The following is a 23,693-nucleotide window of genomic DNA, read 5'->3' on the forward strand; positions in this document are numbered from 1 at the left end:
GTCACTCCACTTCCGGGTCAGGCCTCTGAGGCCTTGCAGTGTCAGCAGCTGGCCAGGCTGTGAGGTTGCCCAGCCCAGTCTTGCTGGAGGTTGTGAGACCCACGGGGGTTATGCCAGGATAGTCGAGCCACAGGTGACAGTGGCCAGGGGTGCCCTAACCTGAAGCTGAGGGACCGTCTTGTGGACCCACTTTGCTGCCCTATAGAAGAAATCCTTGTTGTGGAGAGCCACCAAGATTTGGGGAGATTTGGGGCTGGAGTGATAGCACAGCGGGTAGGGCATTTGTCTTGCACGCGGCCGACCCGGGTTCGATTCCCAGCATCCTATATGGTCCTCTGAGCACCGCCAGGGGTAATTACTGAGTGCAGAGCCAGGAGTGACCCCTGTGCATCGCTGGGTGTGACCCCCAAAAAAAGCAATAAAAATAAAAAAAAAAAGATTTGGGGAGATTTGGTAGAGGTGGCGGAGAGCTCAGGACCACCTGGGCTCAAGGGTCCATGGGGAACTGCAGAGCCCAGTCAGGCCCGCCAGGGGGCGCCCACTTCAGGCTGCCTCATACCCTGGTTTGTCTGTTGGTTCTTTTTTATTTTTTTTTCTTTTTGGGTCACACGTGGCAATGCACACGGGTTACTCCTGGCTCATGCACTCAGGAACTACTCCAGGCGGTGCTCAGGGGACCATATGGGATGCTGGGAATCGAACCCGGGTCGGCCGCGTGCAAGGCAAACACTCTACCTGCTGTGCTATCGCTCCAGCCCCTTGTCCATTCGTTCTTTAACAGAACCAGGAGGTTCTAGTCGAGGTTCCATCCCTGCACTGCAGGGCCCTGTGGAGCACTGCCAGGAGGAGTCCCGAGCACCACGAAATGTGGTCCAGAAATATAAAAATATTTTTTTTTTCAGGGACAGAGCCATAGTCAGCGGGGAGGGCGAGTGCCTTGCACGTGGCAGACCCAGGTTCCATCCTCAGCATCCCGTATGGTCCTTCAAGCACCGCCAGGTGTTAATTCCTGAGTGTAGAACCAGGAGTAGCCCCTGAGCATTGCTGGGTGTGACCAAAAAAACAAAAAAACATATTAAATATAGGGGGCTGGAGCGATAGCACAGTGGGTAGGACATTTGCCTTGCACACGGCCGACCCAGGTTCGATTCCCAGCATCCCATATGGTCTCCTGAGCACCTCCAGGGGTGATTCCTGAGTGCAGAGCCAGGAGTAACCCCTGTGCACAGCTGGGTGTGACCCAAAATATATATATATATAATTTTTTTTTCAGAGCCAGCAGAGAACTGGGCATGGCTCACTGCCCTGGAGTCTTCAGGTCCTTGTTCTGGGCTCAAGAAGGTGCCCGAGTCCTGTTCTCCTGCCTCCCCACCCAGAGCACCCCAGGGAGTTTGGGGCTCCCCAGTGGGTCCGGCCTGGAGCCCCAAGACCAGCGCACCTTCCCCTCAGGCCACCTGGCTCCAGAGCATGGGGTCGGCGCCGAGTGGCCCAGGGCATGTCTGGAAAGAGGAAGGAGGACCTGGAACAGGCGACAGAGGCCCCAGGCAGTGACCACAGGGGACGAGAGGGAGAACGGAAAACCGGGTGGCGCTTGGGGCTCGGGATGGCACCGCACCTGCCCTGGGAGCAGCTTCTGTCCCCAGGGCCAGCCCAGACACGGCGTCAGCTCCCTTCAGCCACCTACGGTCAGCTTCCCAAGAAGACCTATGTCTCCTCTTTCTATTTTAAAATCCTGTAAAATGAAACTGGCCGACGCGAATAACGCTGACTTTCGTTTTCAGCATTCTAGAAGATGGTCAGGGCCAGCGAGACTGCGCGGCGGTTAAGACACTTGCTCCGCACGGGGCCAATCCCAGCTCAAGCCTGGCCTCGACTGTGGTCCCCCAGCCCCTGCGCGAGTGACCCCTGAGCACAGAGTCAGGAGGAAGTCCTGAGCAGCGCCAAAACACAAAAACGTCTTTTTTTTTTTTTTTTTTTGCTTTTTTGGGTCATACCCTGCGATGCACAGGGGTTACTCCTGGCTCTGCACTCAGGAATTGCTCCTGGCAGTGCTTGGGGGACCATATGGGATGCCGGGGATCGAACCCAGGTCGGCCGCGTGCAAGGCAAACGCCCTACCCACTGTGCTATCACTCCAGCCCACAAAAACGTCTTTTTCAGTGTTATAAAAAAAAGTGCTGAGGGGCTGGAGCGATAGCACAGCGGGTAGGGCGTTTGCCTTGCACGCGGCCAACCCGGGTTCGGATCCCAGCATCCCATATGGTCCCCTGAGCACCGCCAGGAGTAATTCCTGAGTGCAGAGCCAGGAGTAACCCCTGTGCATCGCCGGGTGTGACCCAAGAAAAAAAAGTGCTGAATTTCTTCGTTTTTTTTTTTTTCTTTTTGGGTCACATGCAAGGCAAATGCCCTACCCGCTGTGCTATCGCTCCGGCCCCAATTTCTTCGGTTTTTTTTTTTTTTTTTTTTTTTTTTTTGCTTTTTGGGTCACACCTGGCGATGCACAGGGGTTACTCCTGGCTCTGCACTCAGGAATTTCCCCTGGCGGTGCTCAGGGGACCATATGGGATGCTGGGATTCGAACCCGGGTTGGCCGCGTGCAAGGCAAACGCCCTACCCGCTGTGCTATCACTCCAGCCCCAATTTCTTCGGTTTTTAAAAAAACAAGTAAAGGGAGGCCAGAGCAGTAGCATGGTGGGCCGGGAGCTTCCCTGCACACTGGCACCACCTGGGCTTCCGTCCCCGGCGTCCCAAAGGTCCCTCAGGCACTGCAGGGCCAAGAGTGATCGCAGAGCACCTCTACGCGTGATCCCCAAACCAGACTGGAACAAAACCCGAAAAGCAGTAGAGAGAGAAGAGAGACAGTTCCACAGGCCGAGTGCAAACTGCACACACGCGGGGCCTGCAACCTCCCCGCCTCAGGCCCTTGCACCACCCCCGCCCCAGGCCTTCCGCGCTCCTGTCTCTGGGCCTGTCCAGACCTTGCCGGAAGCTGGGATCCACAGGCGGCCGTGGTGTGAACGGCAGTCTCACTGTGCAGCTAACTGGCAAGAGAGCTTGTTTGCTTTTCTGGGGGGCCATGCCTGGCCGCGGGCAGGACCCCAGGTGGTGCTCTGGGACTATATTTGTTTTGCGGCCACACCCAGTGGTGCTCAGGGCTCATTCCTGGCTCTGCACTCCGAAGTCACTCCTAACGGGCTCGGGGACCATGTGGGGTACACCCTGGCCCACTGTCTATTGCTCAGACCCTGGGGGGGGTGCCATAGTTGGTGCCAGGGTGGAACCCGGATCAGCCGTGTGCAGAGGAAGCCCCTGCCCGAGAGAGACTTTCTTCCATCCAGCGCCTTCCTCCTGAGCGCCTCTGTACCGCTCCGAGGAAGGTCGCCTCGCCCAGTACGGGCCAGGGCTGCTGCGATGCTGGAGAGAGGCCAGAGCGATGACCAGGGGTGAGCGCATGCTCTGCTCTAGCTGCTTCTATCCCTGGCACCACATGGTCCCACAGCGCCGCCAAGGACAAACCTGAACACAGAGCCAGGAGTGACCCCTGCACACTGCTGGCTGTGGCCCCCAAGACCCACCCCCAAATAAAAAAAGGAAACAAAATACTAGAGAGGATCATCTGAAGAACGCCCCCTGCAGCGCCCACCAGCCGGTGCGGATGCCCAGACCCAACTCTTTGCTTCCTGCTGCGCCATGCCCCACCCCCCCACCCCCGTCTGCATGTCCTGGGCTGTGGAGGGGTGCCCTGGCACGTGAGGCTGGGGGGAAGGGGGGTTAACTTACCCCCTTGCACAGTGTGAGTCCCACCAGGTGCGACAGCTCCAGGGAATTCACCGGGGAGGCATCACCAAGGACAGCTCATGCCACACCCCGCTCTGTTGAGGGCTTATTCCTAGCTCTGTACTCAGAGATCAGGTCTATGGGCTGGTCAACCCCAGCCACGTGCCAGCCAAGCGCCCTGCCACTGTTCTGTCTCTTCAGCCCCAGAAGTCTTCAGAATCTGATTTTGCTCGGAACCACATACCCATTTCAGCCTCTTTTCACTGCTGCAACAAGCCCCAGCCTCGCATCTTCCCCCCCCCCCAAGCTCCCTCCAGGGGTCCCACCTCAGGATCCTGGTGGGAGCCGAATCTTCTGTTGCCCACAAACTGCTTCCCAGGGACACCCCAGCCAGCTGCTGCGCGGTCACACCCCTTGCGCCCCCTTCACCCTCTTCCACACCCCATACACGCACGGCCTTGCAGAGCCCGGAGGGGCAAGCCGAACATGAACACGTGACTCCCACCGGCGGGGCACATAGTAGGACTGGCCGCACAAGCGCTAGGGAGGGAGAGGAGGACCCAGCCCTAGGATCTCTCGGCTCTGCCTTCCGTGGGAAACAGGATTTGTGGCTCGTTTAGGGAGGTTATGGGCCTCCCTAAGTGAGGACTCACCGGGACACTCACGGAGTGACTTCGGGAAGACCCTTATCCATTACACAGTCATAGTTGGTCTCCCAACTATGATTGCGAGCACCTGCGAGTGGATCCAGGTTCTGCCCGAGGGAGTCGGCAGTTATTGGCGTTACACAAATGACTAATTAAGCAGCTTTTGTTTAATTGACTAAATTAAGCAGTTTTTGTTTAATTGACTCCGCGCCTCGGGGCTTCCCGGGGGCTGCCAGGCACAGCGCAGCCGGCAGGTGGCGCCAAAGGCCCGCTCCGAGACGCGAGCTGCGAGGCGCGCGGAGCCGCACCGTGGACGGAGGGTCAGTCACGGTGAAGAAGGCGTATCCGGGTTAGACACGAGGTGTGTGCAGAGAACCAGTGGGTCTGAGCAACCCCAGAAGGCAGCGAGCGACTCGGAGAGCCTCGCGGGCACGACATGCCTGGGAGGAGGCGGGGCCCGAGGGTGGCGGTTCGGCGTGGGCCGTGCGTGCGTGCAGACGCGGAGCCCAGGGCGGGCACACGGGCATCCTTAGCGGAGCTGCTGCTGCTGGGTCACTCGCTCCGTGGCCGGGAAAGCGCGCTGTCCGCACGTGGGCGAGGCCTGCCGGCGCGCTGAACGAGACCGCGCGCAGGGCGGGGTTCACATCGCGGTTCTGATCCACGGGATCCCCTGCCCTGGTGGACCGCGTCCCCGGCTCAGTGCCGAGGCTGAGCTCGCAGCTCCGCCAGGCGACGCACGAGAGTGCGTGACCAAAATATGTAAACACGGGGCGGCTTCTGGACGCGGGAACTCAGGTCTCTGCCAATCCCCGCTCGAGCCGCGGCGAGGAGGCGGGGTTTTGGTCCAGACGGATGGTGCCATTGGACGACCTCCGACGTCGGGGCGGGGCACAATGGGCGAAGGGGCGGGGCAGCCGCCTCTAGGAGAAACTGAGCTGGCGGGGGCGTGGCTATGGGACTGGGGGCGTGGTCTCGGGAGCGGTCGCGAGGGGCGCGGCGGGGTCGCGCCTGGAGGGGCGGGGCCTGGGCGCCAGCGCAGGGGGCTGGGCGGAGCCCCGGGCCAGCGCGGGCGGGGGCGCGGCCCTGGGAGGCGTCCGTTTCGGGCCGCACGCAGCTCCGCATCTGGTGCTCATTACCGGATGACAAAGAGCCGGCTCTGGGCCCCCTTCCCCACTCCCATCCCCTCCCTCCACCGCGGTGCCCTTAACCCCTTCCTGCCCTGGGATCGCTCCGGTGCCCCTGTCCAGGACCACCTGGGGAGGCGTCACTGCCCCCCAGACTGGCAGGCTTGGCCACCCCCAGGCCGCGCCCTCACATCTTTCTCAGACCCCGACATTCGCGCCGCCCCGTGAGCCCCCACGCCCAACCCACGAACCTTTCCAGCGGCGTCTCGGAGGTTAAAAGCCTGTGCTGGCCTGGGGGCGTCTGGTTTGAGTTAGGGGAACGTGAGAGTGGGGGGCGGGGGCGGTGCGCCGGGTTCCCCCGCCCTCCCCGCGCGCCGACTCCTCCCGCCTCCCGCTTCGCCCCAGCCCCGACCCCTCCTCTCCCAGTCCCCCTGGAGCCAGCCCAGACCCAGCTTTGGGGACTGAGGGTGACGTTGAACCCCTGGATAGGGAAGGGGGCGCTGGGCCACTCCGCGGCTGTCCGGGTGGTCGTGGCGGTTCTTCCCAGACCTAATTAGAGGCCCTTTAATGGCCACAACTGAGAAATTACAGAGTCAGTGGGAACAGGCGCCTCCCCGCCGGCTCCCCAAGTGAGCCCAGGAGGGGGCGATCACCAGGTCCCCCCCAGACGGTGGCCTCTCACCATCTCTCTTGGAGTGCTGTAAGACCCCAGTGGGCTGCCTGGACCCTCCCTTCAAGCTGGGCCTTCTAGATTCTCTAGGTCCAGGCATCCCCACACCCCCGAAAGTGGCCCCAAAGGGAAGGTCCTGCTCTGGGTACTGGTGGGGAGATCTTGCCTGCCCAGAGCAGTGGGAGGAATCTGAGCAGGGTTCCCAGCTGCCCCTCCAGGGGGGCTGGGAAAGGGCGACAGCAGCAGAGCCGCAGCAGACCCCTCGTTGCCTAGGAGAATCACCCCTGTGAGCCGTGGGGCCTGTCACCCCGAACCCTTCCCCCAGCCAGCTCCATCTCTGGAATTTGGGCAACAAGAGGGACAAACATGGAATTCTCCCTCCGCCGCCGACCTCACCCGGGGCCAGGCGGGCAGGCCGTGTGACCTGGGCCGGGCACTGCCCCCACTGGCCTCCAGCGCCCCTGGAGCTCACGGGTGCCCCCTCCCTGGCCCTGGGGGGGACTCACCTTACTCCATAGGGTAGGGGCCCAGACCAGCCCTTCCTTCCGGGGTCCTCCCAGACCCTCCCGTCAGGCACCCACGGGCCAGAAGCTCCGGGAGAGGCAGCACCCCATTTATTGGAGAAGACCCCAGCACCCGCCCCCTGCGGTCCTGGGGGGCCTTGGCGTCTCCTCTGCCGGGGAGCCGAGTTCCTGAGTCGTGCCTCGCAGGAGTGTGGGCTGGGGGAGCCCAGAGGCCTCTGTCCAGCGGGCCGGCTCCCCAGGGTCCGTGCGGCCCGGTCCATGAGTCCAGTGCCTGCCCCTGCCCCCACCAGCGGAGGGGGACGGCCCCCCATCACACACTGGTTCTGCAGGTCTGCACCCCACTGAGGCTGCTCCGGGGGGCCACAAGTTCCGAGGGACCCTTGCTGCCCGCCTGGGTCACCCAGCGGTAGCAGTTGGTGACACGCTTGTTGGGGGCATGGGGGCCGCAGCGGGTGCAGTACACGATGCCCAGTGCGAGCAGGACCACCAAGAAGACACACGTTGGCACCAGGAGGGCCACCAGCAGCCAGCGGTCATCCCTCCGGCTGCGGCCGGCCAGACTGGCCTCCCCGAGGGCTGTGGGGGCTGCTGAGGTCAGCCACGGGGCCAGCGGGGGGTCAGGGGTCCCTTCCCTTGGGACTGGCTCGACTTTGGAATGGGGGTCTGGAGCACTGGGCAGTGACGTCTGTTGGCTGGAGCTCTGAGGCCACCGGGGAGTGTGGGGGTCTGGATGCGGGGGCGTGTGGTGGGCTGGGGCCCCGGGGGCCTTGGAGGTAGTGGTGGGTGGGGGTAGGGCAGTTGGGGTCCTGGGGAAGTGGGTGGTGGTGGCTTGGAGGAGTGGGGAGTTTGAGGTGACGGGGGTGTGGGGGGCAGTGGAGGCGTTGGCCAGAGGGACGCGCGTAGCTGGGACTGGAGCTGAGTGTGGGGTCTCAGGGACATGGGGGGCTGGGAACGGGGGAGATGGACGGGATGGGGACAGGCCCAGAGGTTCAGTGGAGATGAGGGGGTTCTGGGGGCCAGAGGGCTGATGTGGGGCACTGGTGGGGAAGAGAGGGACGAGGGGGCCGGGGGGCACCACCCTGGCCGGGGTCCAGGGGTTCTGATGAGCAGGGGGCCGGGGGACACTCGCGGCAGAAACAGTCAGGGGTTGCCGGGCAGAAGGCAGAGCCGGGGGCCGGGCAGGGACCCTGGGATAGTGGGGGGCTGGGGGCAGGGGTGCGCGGGTGACGGAGAGCACCGAGGAGTGATAGGGGCCCCTGGGTGGGGGGGGCTGGGTGGGCTCCCAGTGCGACAGCAGGGGCCCGCTGTTCCCCAGGAAGTCGGGGAAGTTGGCCGCCCCGAAGTCCACCGACGGCGAGGCGTCCATCCACGGGGCCCCAGGCTCCTCTGTCCAGCCATGCGGGAAGGACTCCCAGGACATGTCCTCATCGTCCTCGGTATCCTCCTCGTCCTCCTCCTCGTCCTCCTCCTCCTCCTCGTCCTCGTCCTCGCCCAGCCCCTGGGCGGCGATTGAGCGCCTGTGGCCTGCGGGGCTGCAGCTGACGCCGTCGTCCATGAGCTCCAGGCCGTCGCCGCAGTAGCACTCGAAGCCGCCGATGTAGTTGACGCACATCTGCTGGCACACGCCGGGGATCTGGCACTCGTCCGTGTCCACGCAGCGGTGCGGCTCGTCCTCCGCCGGCCGGAAGCCCAGGCGGCAGTGGCAGCGGTAGCCGTGCGGCCCGTCCAGCTCACACTGGTGCTCACAGGGTGCCTGGGCGCAGGGGTCCTCGCAGTGACGCCCGTCGGCGGCCAGCCGGGAGCCCTCGGGGCAGCGGCAAGACACGCCCGCGTCCAGCTCCTCCACGCACTGGTGCTCGCAGCCACCGTTGTCCAGGTCGCAGCTGGTGGCTGGACACAGTGGCCCCGCCTGGGACCAGACCACGCCGCCCTCGGGCAGCTTCATGCACAGCAGAGACGTCTCCCCGCCCGCGCGGCAGGGCACCGCAGCCACCGAGCCGAAGGGCAGCCACTCCCAGGCAGAGGAGACCAGGTGGAAGGGCGTGGTGTAGACCGCAGGACCCGCCTGGCCCTCCTCCTCGGCCAGGGCTGGGCAGGCGCCCTCGAAGCCAAACTGGCACAGGTAGCCGTCCACGGCCAGCGTGCAGGAGCCCTCCAGCCAGCGGTGCCCGCCTCCGGCCTCCAGGGCGGCGCAGCGCTGGGCCGGGCAGGGCCCGTCAGTGGCCGGCTGGGCCCAGTTGGTGAAGGCGGTGTCCTGGTCCCCGGTGGTCCACGTGAAGCCTCGCAACGGCCGCTGTGGTGGGCACTGGCGCGGCGGCCGCTGCAGCCCGATCCACAGCAGCTTGTCGGCCGGGCCGCTGCCCACCAGGCTGGCCACGCGATTCGCCTCCTCCGGGGTCCGCGGGGTGGCCAGGTCGCCCCCCAGCTCCCGGCAGGCCCGCCAGGCTTCCAGGAAGGTGCGGCGCCGGGGAAAGAGGGCGTAGCAGCTGCCCGGGCCGCAGGTGGCGCGGGGTTCAGTGGCCCAGGGGGCCTGGCCCCAGGCGGGCACCGCGGCAGCCCAGGCCAGCAGCAGGCACAGCAGCATCGCGTCCCCCCGACTGGCCGGGCTCCGCCGGCGGCCGCTCTTGACAGGGGGAGGGCGCAGGGCCCGGGCGGGCGGGCCGGGGGCGGGCCGGGGCGGGCGCAGGCCTTGTAAGGCGCGGGCTGGGGTCGCCGCCAGCTCCCAGCTCCTGCTCCCCGGGGGCCGCTGGAGCAGGAAGCGGCCGGGTGGGGGGGGGCAGGGCTGGGGGTGCTGGGGCGGGGGAGGGGAGCCGGGGAGGGGGCCCGCCTACAGGAGGGGGCTGGGCCGGCCCCGCGCGCGCGCGCCGTGAGGGGGCTCCGTCCTGCCGGCAGCTGGGCGAGGTCAGGGATCTGGACCCGGCCCGGCCTCGCCCTCTGGGACCCACCTCGTGGCCCAAGAGTTCGTCATGCATGTGGAAATGTGCTCTGAGTCATGGCACACACGTGTGCGGGCCCCCTCCCCACGCTGCTTCCATGCGTGCGCCCCGTCTCCGTGGGCCCAGGCCCATGCGCGCACTCCCCCTCCCACCCACCCCCGCCCCCCTGCCCGCCGTGCCTGGGCTCCCCCGCGGGCGCTCGCGGGTCAGTGCCGCCCGGCCGCGGGACCACCTTGAAACCTGGCGCAGCCCTCCCCGCCTCGTTCCCAGGCCCTGCTCCCGTCTCTGCCCCCCGCAGCCCCTTCCCGCTGCGGCGCCGCCAGCCCCGGGGGGGAGGGGTCTGCCCTGCCTGTCACCTCCGCTGGCTCCAGCCCTGGGAACCTGGGCTGCTGGGGAGAGGAGCCGCGGCCCCCAAACAGGAAATGCTTCTCTGGGCAGGGGGAGGGGCGCCTGGCTGGGCGCAGGGTGCTGTGGCCCCGAGGGGGCTGGGGGAGCCCTTGTATGGGCAGACGTGTGTGTCTGTGACACAAGCGTCCCGGGCCGGCCCCCAGGGCCCTGCCGCCTCCCCTCCTGGAGGCCTCTGGAGGCTGAGCAGGGGCCCGTGTCCCAGGACGGTGGGGGCGACGCGGGGCGGCTTAACCCGTGCGCACCCGCTGCGCTTGGCGGGCGCCCTGGGTAAGCTCCGGCTCCCCATCTGCCCGCTGTGTGGCGGTCAGAGGCCGCTGAACCTCTCTGAGTCTCACCTTTGGGTTCCCTGGAAAGGGGGGGCGGGCTGCAGGCCTCGGAGGGGGTGTAGGACAGTGGTTGTCTCACTCTCAGCAGGGGGGGAGGGGGAGGTGGACGGCCCTGCAGGAGCGGTCAGCCTCAGCCCGGCCTGAGATCAGCCGACGCCTCTTTCTCCCACACCGACGTCCTGGCCGCTCGCTGGGAATCCCTGTTGGCAGCGAGCTGGTCTCACGCCCCCCCCTTCCTGGGCCTTACCCCTCTGGGGACCTCGCCACCTCCGCCAGGCTGGCCACCTCTCCCTGCTCTTCCCCCATCTGATCCAGACGCTCCGCTCAGAGCCCCCCAGGCATTTCCCCCAGGTCATTTCGCCGGCACCATGGAAACGGGAACAGACACCCAGAGGCCTTGCAGGGCCCCACCCTCTGTGACCTGCCCTTCCCCCCCTGCCTTGTGGAGCTACATCAGCTGTTCCTGCCACACTGTCCTTCCTTCAGATCTCAGGGTGCACATCCGGCCCCCAGCCGCCTCCTCCCGGCCAGTGGGGCTCCAGACCTCATTTTCTCTTTCTTGAGTGGGGCTGTCCGACACGGTCTGTGTTTAATGGGGGCCGGAATCTCCGGGAAAGCCAGGGGTTTGGGACATCCCTGGTACCAGGGCTGGGTGTCAGTCTCTGTGGGAGTGCTGTGCACCCTAAGGTGTATTGCAGTGCCTCTGGCTCCGGCTGGGCCCCAGTAGTGCCCCAGAGAAAGTCTGTCATTGCCAGAAGTCGCATGCGTTGCCCGCACCCCGCCCCCAACCCTGGGGACAGTCGGTCTCTGCTCCACCTTGTCCCCTGCATCTCTGAGGTTTGTACCGGGCCAGAGCAGAGCGGGGAGGGCCTTTGACTTGCACACAGCCGGGCCATGTCTGATCCATGTGGTTCCCTGGGCACTGCTGTAGTTCCCTGAGTGACCAGGAGTAACCCCGGAGCATTGCTGGGTGTCACCCAAAAAGCTAAAAAGGAAGGAAGGAAGGAAGGGAAGAAGGAAGGGAGGGTGGAAAGAAGGCAGGCAGGAAGGGAGGGAGGAAAGGAGGGAGGATGGAAGGGAGGAAGGAAGGAAGGAAGGAAGGAAGGAAGGAAGGAAGGAAGGAAGGAAGGAAGGAAGGAAGGAAGGAAGGATGGAAGGAAGGATGGAAGGACAGAAGGAAGGAAGGATGGAAGGAGGGAAGGAAGGAAGAAGGAAGGAAGGAAGGAAGGAAGGAAGGAAGGAAGGAAGGAAGGAAGGAAGGAAGGAAGCTGGCACTCAGCCTGGCGTCAGAGCCACTGCTCCCCAATGCCAGCCCAGCCCAGAAGTCAGCCCCCTGGTGCGGGAGGGCGCTGGCACCAGCCTTCCTGTAGAGGGGCAGGAGCAGCACTGGGGGGAGAACCAGGCCCCCCGGGGCTGGGCGGCAGGCCCGGGTTCACCCAGGTGTCGCCCTGGAAGGCCCAGCAGTACCGGGGAAGCCAAGAAGCAGGAACCCAAGGCCCGGCTCCATCTCTGCTCTCTTTGGGCACCAGTGCCTGGAGGCTTCAAGCTGGGGGTGGCAGAGGGCCAGGAGGAAAAGGTGAGGCCCAGAGCAGGGGCTGCTGGTGGGTGAGGGCGTGGAGGGGCACAAGGAGGCTGGAGCCACAGGGCCGGGATCTGGAGGCGGCCTGGAGGCCAGGGACCAGTTTGGAGGTTGCAGCAGTGGGGCTGGGAGTGGGGAGGGAGCTGGCAGGGGGAGAGCCGGCCAGCAGCAGGGCTGGGCGGGCTGGTGGGGGGGAGGGGGGAGGCCCCCAGGGCCAGGCCTGGAACCTGGTCCAAGGGTGTGGCAGGACCAAGAGGATCCCAGCAAGGGCTGGTGCTGAGGCGAGGCCTGCGGGTGAGTGGGCGGTAGGTCCAGCGGCCGGGAGGGGGGCTGAGCATAGAAGAGGGTCAAAGGCCAAATTCCAGATGGAAAAAGTGAGAGTACTCCATGCGAGTGAAGGCTGAGCCCCGGCAGGGGGTGTCAGGGTCAGAGAGACCCCACAAGTCTGCAAGAGAAGACGGGGAGTGCACAAAAGCCTCGCCGGGCTGGGCGCCCGCCTACCCACTTTCCCCAGCCAGGTGGACGGACGTGGGGCCCCTCGGGTTGAGACGGGCAGTGCAGGGTGGGCGCAGAGAGGGGGCTGGGCATGGTCTTCCTCTTGCTGATTGCCCACAGCTTGCCTCCCCCAGAGCTCAGGGAAGAGGTTGACAACCCCCCAAGAGCTTGAAGGACGAGAAGATGGCGGATTGATGGGTGGCTGGGTGGAGGGATAGATGGGCCGGAGGGGCAGGTGCTTGGATGGCAGATAGATGCGCAGGGGGGTGCAGACAGGCGGTGGACACGGGGACAGGTAGTGGACACGGGAAGGCAGGTGGTCATGGGGGCAGGCTGGCGAGTGTGGGAGCAGGCGGGGAGATGCAGGGACAGGCGGGTGGACGCGGGGGGAGGGGGCTGGGTGCAGGGGCAGGCAGGTGTTAGGAGCTGGACAGATGGGCACAGGGGTGGGTGGGTGGAGGGAACAGTGATCCGGATGGGTGAGATGTACAAGCTCGGCGGCCGGCGCGCTTAGAACCTGGCACGAAGGGTCTGTGCCAGGCCAGCTCAGGAGCCGGACAGGCTGAGCCCCACGGGCCGTGGGTGACCCCCAGGCCTGCTCCCTTGTTGAGGCTCCCCCTCTCCCACCCACCCGCCAGCTCGTTTCCTCCGCGGGGGGCCCGAGATCAGCTCCCAGGCGGGGGCGCAAAGGAGTTGGGGGCTCCTGCTCTCCTCGCGGGGTGCTCACTAAACAGGGCAGTGGGCGGGTGGCCAGTGGGCTACCAGTGAAGGCCGTGGCAGGGGGCTGGCCCGGAGAGGGCCCAGCGGAATGGCCAGGACGCAGGGGGGCGGCGAGTGTGATAGGGGGGCGCTCTCGGGAGCCTTGGCATGGAGGCTGCTGAGCCAGCACATTGCTCCGTGTACAAATCAGCTCCTTCCCTCCTTTGCCCTGTCCTGTCCCTCCCCAGCCCTCCGTTTCCCAACCCAAACCACCCACTGGGCCTGGGACAGGCTGTCCGTGGGAGGGAGGAGGGAGCAACAGGCAGGAGGGGAGGTGGGGGGCAGGCGGCTGCCCCCCCCAGTGTTCTGGCTGGGGGATCCCCAGGGAAGGGAGGTGTTGCTGGGAACTGCGGGTGGGCGTGGCAGGATGGGGCGGGGCCCAGTTTAGGGCGTGGCCCGAGGGGCGGGGCTTGCGGACGTGCCGTCTGGGGTAGCGGGTTCTGACAGCTGCAGCTACGGGCCTGTGGGGGCGAGGCGGGCTCTGTGTTCAGGGAGCCGCGTGCGTGCCCCGTGCGCGCGTGTGTGTCCTGCGCCCGTGGCCCGTGCGCGTGCGTGCGCAGCTGGGTGGCGTGTGTCCCCGCCAGGTCCACACCTGTGTCTGCAGCTGCCCCCAAATTGCCCAACCTGGGCGCAGCTGGAATCTCAGTCCCTCTCCTGGCAAACGCTTGACCTCAACATCTGGCCACATCTGGCTGGGGAAGCGTGGCCCGGAGCCCGTGTGAGAGCCGGAAGGGTGCATGGACAGAGGAAGCCATGGCCTGGAGCCACCCAGGCGTGCGGGGACCCGGCCTGGCCAAGGGGACTTCTGACCTAGCTGGGGGTTTTGCTGCTGGGGCCGCCCAGACTCAGAGAGGCCCCCAGGAGGCCAGCCCGGGCCTGGCTAGGGAAGTCCTGGTGACTGAGAGCAAAGTCTCACATTTGGGGGGGGTGTGGGACCCCTCTCTGGGGCGACCTCCATCCCAGCCCTCCATTCCAGGATGGCCAGCCGCCCTGCTTCTATCAGGGAGATTTCTCCAGGGCCTCCCTGCCCCTCCTCTGAACATTCCCGACCCCCACAGCACCTTCCTTCTGCCCCTCGCTGTCCGTCCCCAAGGACGTCTCCCGGGGACACCTTCCTCCCAGGCTCTGTCTGCACCACCTTGCTGATTTGGGGGGTCTTGGTTCTTGTCCTGGGTCTCCAGTATCTCCTCCCCTGAGCTGGGACTGGCTCCTGGGCGCCGGTTGACCACCTTCCCTGGTCCTGGCGCCCCCCCCACCCCCCACGGGGCTGGCTGGGGTGGGAGCCAGGTCTGGGGGCTGAGACCAGGCGGAGGGAACCAGGGCAGGCGGGAGATGGGATATTTATGTTAGAACTTCAAAGCCCAGGCGGGGGCTGGGAGAAGCCAGGGCCAGGCAGAGGGGAGCAGAGGCCCCTCCGGGCTCAGGCGCCTCCCCCAGGGCTCCCTGACCCCGCACACAGGGCAGAGGGACAGTTCAGGCGATGAGCACCGAGGGGGGGGGCAGCCCTTTCTGCCTGTCCCAGGCGCAGCCTGGAACAGCAGCAAGACGATACTAGAGGACGTTGCTGGTGCTGTGACTGCCGCTGGCGGGGGGCCAGGGGGGCTGTCCCCACGGGTTGAGGGATCCTGCAGCCTCTCTGGGCCCGGGCTGCTGGCCCTGGCCTGTGCCCACAGGCTTGAGATGGCCCGGAGCCCCCTTTTCACCCCTGCCCCCAGCCCTGGCCTGTCCCCTGCTAGAGACAGCCAGCTGCCTGCCGGGGCTGGGCGGGGGTCAGGGGCCAGGCGGGGCCAGCGGGTGGGAGGGGCCGATTGTCTCATCCTGGGGCTCAGCGCTGCCCTCAACCCCTCCTGGGGCCAGGCCACCCCCAGACTCTTTGAGGGGGGCACACCCATAGGGTGCCCCTGGCCGGATTGGAAGCTTGCTCTAGACCCAAGACTCCGGCCAGAAGCCCATTCTGGACCCCAAAGCCACAGTTCCTGGGCCAGCGCCCCCAGGTCCACCCCAGGCCACACCATGAATCACCCCGGCTGGAATCTGATGAGCTCAGGCCGCTCCGCCCAGTGCTGCCGCCGCTGCCCCGCCCTTGGGGGGTCTCCTGGGTGCTCTGAGCCCCCACTGGGGTCCACTTGGGCGCAGAAATGTGGCAGAGCTGGAGCCTTGGTGCATGGGAAACCTCTGTGTGTCCGTGGGTCTGTCTGAGCATGCAGAGAGGACACGAGGCAGGGGTGGGGCCGTCACAGTCTGTCACAGGCACGGCTCGGTCAGTTTCTGCTGTGTGTGAATGTGTCCGTGTGTGTCTGTATGTGGAGTACGTAGCTGTGTGCACGTGAATATTGTCTGTGTTTCTCTGTGGGCCAGTGTGTCTGTCTGAACATGTGTGTTTCTGTGAGAGGGAGTGTGTCCATGGTCCACATTGCTTTCTTTCTTTTCTTTTTGGCTTTTTGGGTCACACCCGGCGATGCTCAAGGGTTAGTCCTGGCTCCGTACTCAGGAATTACTCCTGGCAGTGCTCGGGGGACCATACGGGATGCCGGGAATTGAACCGGAGTCAGCTGCGTGCAAGGTACATGCCCTCCCCCTGTGCTATCGCTCTAGTGCCACATCCCCATTTCTGAGTTTGCAGATGGAGAGATAAGTGCCAGTGTCTGTATCTGTTTGCAGATGTGGGGCGAGGCTCCGAGCAGAGCCCAGATGCATCTCCCGGGCAACCCCAGGGCATGAACGACTGATGGGGTCATGGTGGTCTTGACACTGGGGTGTAATCCCACTAAGGCTGGGGGCCCTGTGTTCCCGTACAAGAGCGTGGCAGGCGAAGTGGCACAGTCTGAGGGAGTCAGAGCATCATCCTGGATCCCAGGGTCCCTCTCCTCTTTACCTCTGGGGATTCCCCTTGCTGGACCCACAAGCCGGACTCCTGACCTGGCTTGGCCTGTAGGCGGAGGTGGCCCCTCCCTCACCCACTTTGTCTACTCTTGTTGACAGCATGGTCCCAAGATCCCCTGAGAATTTACTTTTCTGCTAGCACCAGGCCGAGTGTGGGGGGGTCCCCTGAGTAGCCTGGTCCTGGGTGGCTCCTGAGTGGGGACCCCCGCCTGTGACTGGGAATGATACGTGCGCCCCCTGGTGGCGGTAGTGGAGAGCGCGCCGCGGGCGGGCGGGCGGGGGGTTAGGCTGGGGTCCTCAGAATCCATCATTTCGTGTCTGCTCCCAAGCGCCAGCTCCCAGCCAGGCATTGTTCTGGGCCGAGGATTAGCCGGGAGCAAGGCCAAGCTCTGCCTCTCGCCATCTAGTGAGGCTGACAGCGATCCAACCCCCCGCACGGCACGAGGGTGATGAGTGCGACATTTCCAAGCGCTCACGTCAGGTTCCAGCCTCGCCTCGGCAGCCGGGACACTTCACCGCTCGGCGGGGGCGGGGGCTGCAGGCTGCACGGCCGGGCTGTCATTCTGAGGTGACACTCGGGTTTCCCACTGGCTGGGGCGGGGATGGGGGGGTTATTTCGCAACCCCCTTCCCATCCACACACACACAGAGTGTATCGCGGGACAGATGTGGAGCCACGCCCGTGGGCCGGGCCTGCCCGAGCTCTGCAGAACCTGGCGGCTGAGATTCTGCCCCGTAATAACCCGCTTTCTGGCTCAGAGCTCAAGGGGCTGAACACCTGCTTTGCCTGTAGTTGGGTCCCCTGAACACTGCTTGGGAGTGACCCGGAGCACAGACCCGGGAGTAGCCCCTGCTGACTGTGACCCCCAAATCTTTCCTTGAACAAGCCTCAGTTTCCTCGTCTGTAAGATCAGGGTAATGAGACCGGCCCGGGATTGCCCTGGCCGCAGCCCCAAGCCTGTGTCAGGACCGGAAGGCTCAGGCAGGGCCCGGCCGAGCTGGGAGGCAGCGGGAACGAGGCCTGAGCGGGCTCAGCGGCCCTCCAGGTCCCTCCTCGGGGACCGGAACTTGAGACATCCGTCTTGGCCCCCAGGATCCAGCCTTCTGCAAGCGGCCGGCTCCCCCCTCCCTTGCTGCTCGCCCTTCCTGTGACCCGCCTCCATCGATGGACAATATTTATTAAACGCCCAGGACACGTTGGGGTGGGCAGCATCCAAAAGCGCAAAGGTGGGGGCGAGCGGGAGCAACGGGAGCTCCGCGTCGGAGGGAGGGTCTCCCTGAGGGGGCGGGCCCGGAGAAGCTGGCGAGGCTCAGGCTCTAACCCGAGGGCAGCGGAGGGGGCAGCTGGGACTCCGCCTGGTCCCCTGCTTACCCGGCGACCCACCTGCAGCGAGGGGCGCCGCCCCGCCTCCAGCGATGCACCTTTCTGTGCCCCGCGCGCCCCCTCGTGGCGGTGATCGGCATTTCCTCGGCTCGGATTTGCTCCCTGCTTGGACTCCCCCACCCCACCCTCGGAGGCCACCCGCCGGCCCTTGAGGATTCGTTTATTTACTAATGTCCTACGAGAGAGAGGCCATTCTGGGGTCCGGGCCTGGGTTTGGGGAGGGGATCCAGTGGGTGCCAAGCCACGCCGTCTGCTCTCTGACATGGTCCCTGCAATCCCTTGGGACCCCCGGAGTGTCGGGAGCACTGCCCATCACAGATACCCCTGGACATCACCCATGGATAGCAGGGAAGCCAGCGGTGCGGGGTGTGGCTGAAGGCACCCCTTTTCCCCTCCCTGTCCCCTGCCTGAGGTCAGCTTGGCAGCAACATCAAGGACCCCTGAAAGGGAGTGCTGCTTTTCCAGGAGGGCTGGTGTTGATGGGCCCTGTGCCTCTGTGCCCCCCAATTCTTCTGACACCCCAGAAGCAGGCTGAATGTTTCAGAGCTGTGAAGGCCCTGGCCTGGAGGGCCTGCCCGGGGGTGGAGTGGAGATGGGGCTCCCCCAAGCCAGATGTGGGCGTTCACCACAGCTGACTGCCCAGCCAGACCCATGAAGAAGGACAAGGGGCCAGGAGCCTTGAGCACTTAGATTGGGGGCCTCTGACCCCACCCCCGCTTTATTCCGTCCTCTAGAGGTGGCCCCCACTGGCGACAGCAGAGTGGACGAGGCAGTGGGTGTGGGTCTGGGGGCTGCAGCCTGGGTTGCGGCGGGCAGTGGAATGCGCAGGGCCTTTCCCTGAGGGCACTGGCTGGGCCTTGGCACACTCCGGCCACTCCCTGCTACTCTCCCAGGCTCCCCTCAATCTCTGGCCCCCCAGGCGGGGCAGTCACACCCCAGGCCTGGCCCTCGCGTCCCCTGGACCTGGCTTCAGTCTGTTCATTACTGTCCCGGGGGCTGCCTTTGATCCCGGGGAGCGTCTCACCCCAATCCCCTTCCTCCTCCTCCTCCTCCTCACGCCCCCTTGGGGGCTCCCCGCAGCCCCCCTCTGCCCTGGCCTGCGGGGCGTCGAGGCGCTCTGCACGGCGGTAGACGAGATAGCCAGTCGTTGGCAGCGTGTGGGCCGGGGTCCCGGGGGCCAGGCGGTGGTAGCCCTGCTCCTTGTACAGGAAGAGGCCGAAAGCGTCCGGCTGGGTGATCCGGAACTTGGTGGCGCAGAGCTGGGTCAGGGCAGCGACGGAAGAGCCAGGGGCCACGGCCAGGGTCTTGGAGGTACAGCCGCTGCCCGGGTCCTGGTAGGCGACTCGGAGGAGATGCTGGGCGGAAGGAGGAGTGGAGGCAGAGCTCAGCGGGGGTCCGGGGGGGGCAGGGGTCAGCCATGAGGTGTGATGCCCCTTCAGCGGAAGAAGCCATTGCAGAAGCTTTTCCAACAGCCACCCTGAGGAAGGGCTGAAGTGTGGCCAGTGGGGCGGGAAGGTAACCAGAGGCTCCTGGCCCCTCGGGTCACTACGAGCTTTCCCTCTGACCTCCACGTGTTTCATTCTCACCCACACCCAGGAGGGATTTGCTAATCCATATCCGGAAGAGAGTAATATATGTGTGTATATGTACATATATGCATACATGTGTGTATATATATACATTCACACATATGTATATATGTTTATGAATGTATATATGTGTAGATATGTATATACACACATATTTGTGTGTGAATGTATGTGTAGATATATACACACATATGTGTGAGTGTATATATATGTGTAGTCACAGGAAGTACCTGGGCTATTATCTGGAGCTAGTATTGGTTTTACAGGGGTAGTACTAGGTGATCTTTGGTCCTTTGAGCTGGGAAATCCTTGAAGATAAGCACTTAGGATTTTCAGGGTACTGTGTTTAATGATTATCCAACTTCTTTTAACCCAAGAATTGTTGGAAATAAGTATTAGATATATACATACCTCTCGGAGAGCCCTGAAGGCTACCTAAAGTATCCTGCCCGCACGGCAGAGCCTGGCAAGCTCCCCGTGGCGTATTTGATATGCCAAAAACAGTAACGATAGGTCTCATTCCCCTGACCCTGAAAGAGCCTCTAATCATTGGAAGGATGAGTAAGGAGAGGCTGCTAAATCTCAGGGCTGAGTGTAACTGAGACGTTACTGGTGCCCGCTCGAGTAAATCGACAAACAAGGGGATGACAGTGATATAGTGATACAGTGATACTAAAGAGAAAACTTAGACCCAGCAAGGTGACCTAACCGGTTGTGGCACCCCTCCCCCTCTCCACCCGGAAGTGGCAGCGCCAGGATTTGAATCTGGTGGCCACAAAGAACTCCCGAGTAGACAGACAATGGAGAGAGGGGCCGGCTGGGGTCCAGCTCTGAGGACTGCAGAAGGGAGGGAAGCAGCGGGGGGGGGGGGGGGGAAGGGGGGCGGGCTAAAGCCAGGACTCTGCCTCACCTATAAAACGGGGACTCTGGATCTCCCCAGGAAAAGGAGGGGACAGTGGGCCCAGGGAGCTGCTCTGAGGACCGGATGCAGGTGTACAAAGGGGCCTCCCTTTGTATGAGGGAGGCGCAGGTTCCACCCCAAGGCCCTGAGGTCTAGGAGCACTGCGGGGAGGAGCCCCGCCCCCCACACCCCCTCCCCGCGGGGCGGTACCTGGCAGCTGTGGGCGGCCGGCAGGCGGCGCTGTTCCCAGAGGTGGAGCGCGCGCTGCAGCTCCTGCGAGGGGCTCAGGGGCTGGCGGAGCGCTGGGTCCAGGCTGCTCAGCAGGGCCAGGCTGGCCGACAGGCTGGTCAGGTAGTAGCCGCCTGGGACGGAGCGGTCGGTGACGGCGCGGCCCCGGCGGCGGCCCCGCCTCCCGGCCGGCCCGCGGGGGCGCCCGGCCCTACCCTCGCCCGTGAGCAGCGCGGGCTCCAGCAGCTCGGCCATGTACTGCGCCTCCAGCAGCAGCTCGGGCAGGTCGCACTGCGCCAGCACCAGGCTCAGCAGCGGCAGGAACTCGTCGGCGCCCGCGCCCTCGCCTGCAGGGGGCCTGGGGACTCAGACGCGGGACCCCGGGCCTCCTCGGCCTGCCCGGCGGCGGGCAGCGCGGTCTCTAGGGACCCGGGCGGGGACCTGCCCTGCCCCTTGGGCCTCAGCTGCACCATCTGTGAGATGGGAAGGTGGACGCTATCTGCCCCCGCGCCCCCCGGCCCCTGCTGCCGGGTCTGTCTGGGGGGATCCCTGGGAGGGCAGAGTCGGCCCTGGCTGGGCGCAGGAAGCGGTGGGAGGGGCCTACCCGCCTGGGTCCTCAGGGCCGAGTAGAGCAGCTTGCAGGCCTGCAGGAACCGCTTGATCTGGGCGCCCGGGGAGTAGGCGCCGAGCAGCTGCAGGAGCTTCTGGCGCACCTGCTCCACCTCCACCGGGGAGGGCAGGCTCAGGTGGGACCCGAAGGCGGCGGGGCCCTGGGTCCGAGCCAGGCGGAGGCCTTCAACCAGGCGGCCCAGGGAGCCGTCGGCAGAAAGCCGGCGCCGCAGGCGGGCGGCCAGGATGGGCCGGAGGGGCTTGAGCACGGAGCGATGCAGGGACTTCTCCAGGACGCGCTCTGCGGGGCAGGGGTGCGGGCGGGGAGGAGGAAGCCTGGTGAGGAGCTGAAACTCACTTGAGGGCAGTGTGCGGAGGGCCAGGAGGGGCTGGAGGGCGGGCAGGGGCGGGTGCTCACCCAGCCTCTCCGGGGGCAGCAGCTTCTCGGGTCCCAGCTCGGCGCTCAGCATGGCCCGGGCGCGGTTCAGCGCCTCCCGGACCCCTTGCAGCTCGCCGGGCTCGGGGCGGGCGCGCACCTGCGTCAGGAGGTCCTGCACCAGCTGGCCCACGGCCGTGTGGCGGTCCCGCATCAGCGCGCTGGCCGCCCGGCTCACCTGCCGCTCGGGTGCCAGCAGGGAGCAGAAGGCGGCGCTCATGGACCTGAGCAGCGGCCGGCGGCGGGCCGGGCCCGGGGAGGTGGCGGGGCTCCCCCGGCCCCGCGGCGCCTCCTCCTCGTCCGAGCTGCTGGGGGAGGCACAGTCCACTTCCTGGAGGGACGGCAGGGGCGGGGGCGGGGGGCCGGCCCCGCCGCCGGTGGGCACGCGGTAGCCCGCCGAGCTCTCCCTCCTCAGTAGCTGGCGAGGGGGCGGCCTTTCCGCAGGGTGGGGGGCCGTCCCCGGCGGCTCGGGCACGGGGGGCGGGGGCACCGCGGGCGGGGACAGGGGGCTGGAGGTCTCCGTGGACACGCGCACCTTGAGGCTCCTCTTGAATTTCTCGCGCTTGGTGGGGCCCAGGTCCCCCGGGAAGAGGGGGTTGAAGAAGCACAGGGCGGCCCCCGTGCCCTGGTCCAGCTCCTGCGGGGGGCGGGGCTTCAGGCGCGGCAGCAGCGGGCCCGAGCTCGGGTTCGGCCGGGCCTTGGTGTTGAGGGCCGAGCTCCAGAACTCTGCGGAAGAGGAACAGTGGGTAGGAGCCCCCCGTCCCCGTGGCCGCCCGCCTCACTTCACCCATCTGTGAAACGGGTCGCAGGCAGGTGCTTACCAATGCCCAGGTGGGAGATGGCTTCCAGCTCCTTGTGGGAGGCCGCCTGGCGGATGGCTTCGGGCAGCTGCAGGGGGAGCAGAAGGACGTCCCTGGGGGGCAGAGGGGGGGCAGTCAGGCTGCGGGCCGGGGAGGGCATCAGCCGGGCCAGCGCGCGGACACCTCACCGGCTGTGGCAGTAGAAGCAGATGAGCTGAACCAGGTCCGGGAACGCGAGCTCGGAGCCCTCCAAGGAGACACCTGAAGGCGGGACCGTGATGGCCGGGGAGTTCCCGGCCCCCCGCCGCCACCCCCGCGCCCAGCCCCTCCCGGGCGCCCCCCTCTCACCCCGGGGGCCCTCCTGGACGTAGTGGCTGGAGACGAAGGAGGGGCCGCTGGCCTCGGGCAGCCGCACGCACAGCACTTGGCACTGGCGGGTGTTGGATTTCCGCACCAGGAAGGTCTGCGGGAACGCGGGCGCGGCGTCGGAGGTGTCCGGTCCCGCCCCCCCGCCCCCCCCCCCCGCTCCCCACTCCGGGCCACTCACCCCCGGGGGCTCGGTCCGCAGCGTGTGCAGCGCGGCCGCCGCGTTGGCCGCCAGCTGCAGCCAGACGGGCCGCGTGAGCAGGAGGCGCTCCCGGAGGCTCACGGCGCGGCCCGGCCGCGGCGGCCCCCCGGGCGGCCCCGCGCTCCCCGCCGCGGGCACGTCGTAGAGCGGGTCCGGGGCGGGCCTGGGTGCGGGGCCCTCGGCGGAGCCCCGCGCCCGGGCCGCCCCTTCCAACTTGGCTAACTTTTCTCCCTGCGGGGGCTCGGCGGCGGCGACGCCGGCGGGGGCCGGGGCTCCCGGGGCGCCCGCGCGCGGCTCCTCGGGGCTGGCCATGCCGGGAGCCGGTGCGGCCCCTCCCGGGACTCAGGAAGAGAATCCAGCCCCCAGGCGGCAGGCAGCATTCCCGGCGGTGAGTAACACTTCCTGAGGGCGGTCGCCCTGTCACACCCCGCCCGTTAACTCTTGGGTGCCCGCCCGCGCTGTCCGGGCCGCGCCCGCGCCCATCCCCGGGGGCTCAGCCGCTGGGGACCCCCGGCCGGGAAGCGCCGCGCAGCTGGGGGCCCGGTCTCCGCGCGGTGCTTCTGCGGGGCCCTCCTCGGACCGCGCGGCCGGAGGGCGGCGGGAAGGGGTTAAGCGCGGCCGCGCCCGCCGGTGGACACCTTGCAGACTGTGGTCAGCGGCTCAGCGGCCCGCGGCTGGGGTCGGCCGCGGGGGAGCGCGCCCCCTACCGGGCATGCATGACTCATGCCCGAGCCCCACTTGGGTTTTGGGCTTTTGGGTTGCCATGGAGAAAGGGTGCCCGTCTCCATGGAAACGAACCCCTTTGCTTAACTGAGGTTCTGGGGGTGGTTCTAACACTCTCGACAGGGGGAGTCTGGCTGTGAGGTCTCGGCACACGCGCTGCCGGCTGCCTCCCACGCACGCGCCGGGCTGCCAAGCTGGGGCAGGTGCCCGCGCGACCAGGCACCGCGCCCCGCCCCGGCCACGTGACCGCACGGGCACCGGCACTCCAAGGGCACCTGGGGTGCGGGGAGACCCTCTTCCCCCCCATACCCCAAGTCAGATGCGCGGG

At 66.2% G+C, this 23,693-nt stretch overlaps 2 protein-coding genes across 2 annotated transcripts; both read right to left on the reverse strand.

The window, feature by feature from the left end:
- Positions 1–6,827: 6,827 nt before the first annotated feature.
- Positions 6,828–9,347, reverse strand: CD248 (CD248 molecule). Its single transcript, XM_004618547.2, has one exon. The coding sequence runs from the start codon at positions 9,324–9,326 to the stop codon at positions 7,053–7,055; it is 2,274 nt and encodes a 757-aa protein (XP_004618604.2). The 5' UTR covers positions 9,327–9,347; the 3' UTR covers positions 6,828–7,052.
- A 7,942-nt stretch (positions 9,348–17,289) lies between these two features.
- Positions 17,290–23,357, reverse strand: RIN1 (Ras and Rab interactor 1). Its single transcript, XM_055141438.1, has 9 exons — positions 22,622–23,357; positions 22,423–22,537; positions 22,263–22,335; positions 22,096–22,187; positions 21,257–22,000; positions 20,834–21,139; positions 20,445–20,576; positions 20,212–20,363; positions 17,290–18,866 (listed from the first exon to the last, which is right to left on the reverse strand). Exons 1-9 carry the CDS (start codon positions 22,952–22,954, stop codon positions 18,393–18,395), a joined length of 2,421 nt encoding a protein of 806 aa, XP_054997413.1. The 5' UTR covers positions 22,955–23,357; the 3' UTR covers positions 17,290–18,392.
- Positions 23,358–23,693: the final 336 nt, after the last annotated feature.

This window comes from Sorex araneus, chromosome 6 (assembly GCF_027595985.1).
Source record: "Sorex araneus isolate mSorAra2 chromosome 6, mSorAra2.pri, whole genome shotgun sequence".
Classification (NCBI taxonomy): domain Eukaryota; kingdom Metazoa; phylum Chordata; class Mammalia; order Eulipotyphla; family Soricidae; genus Sorex; species Sorex araneus.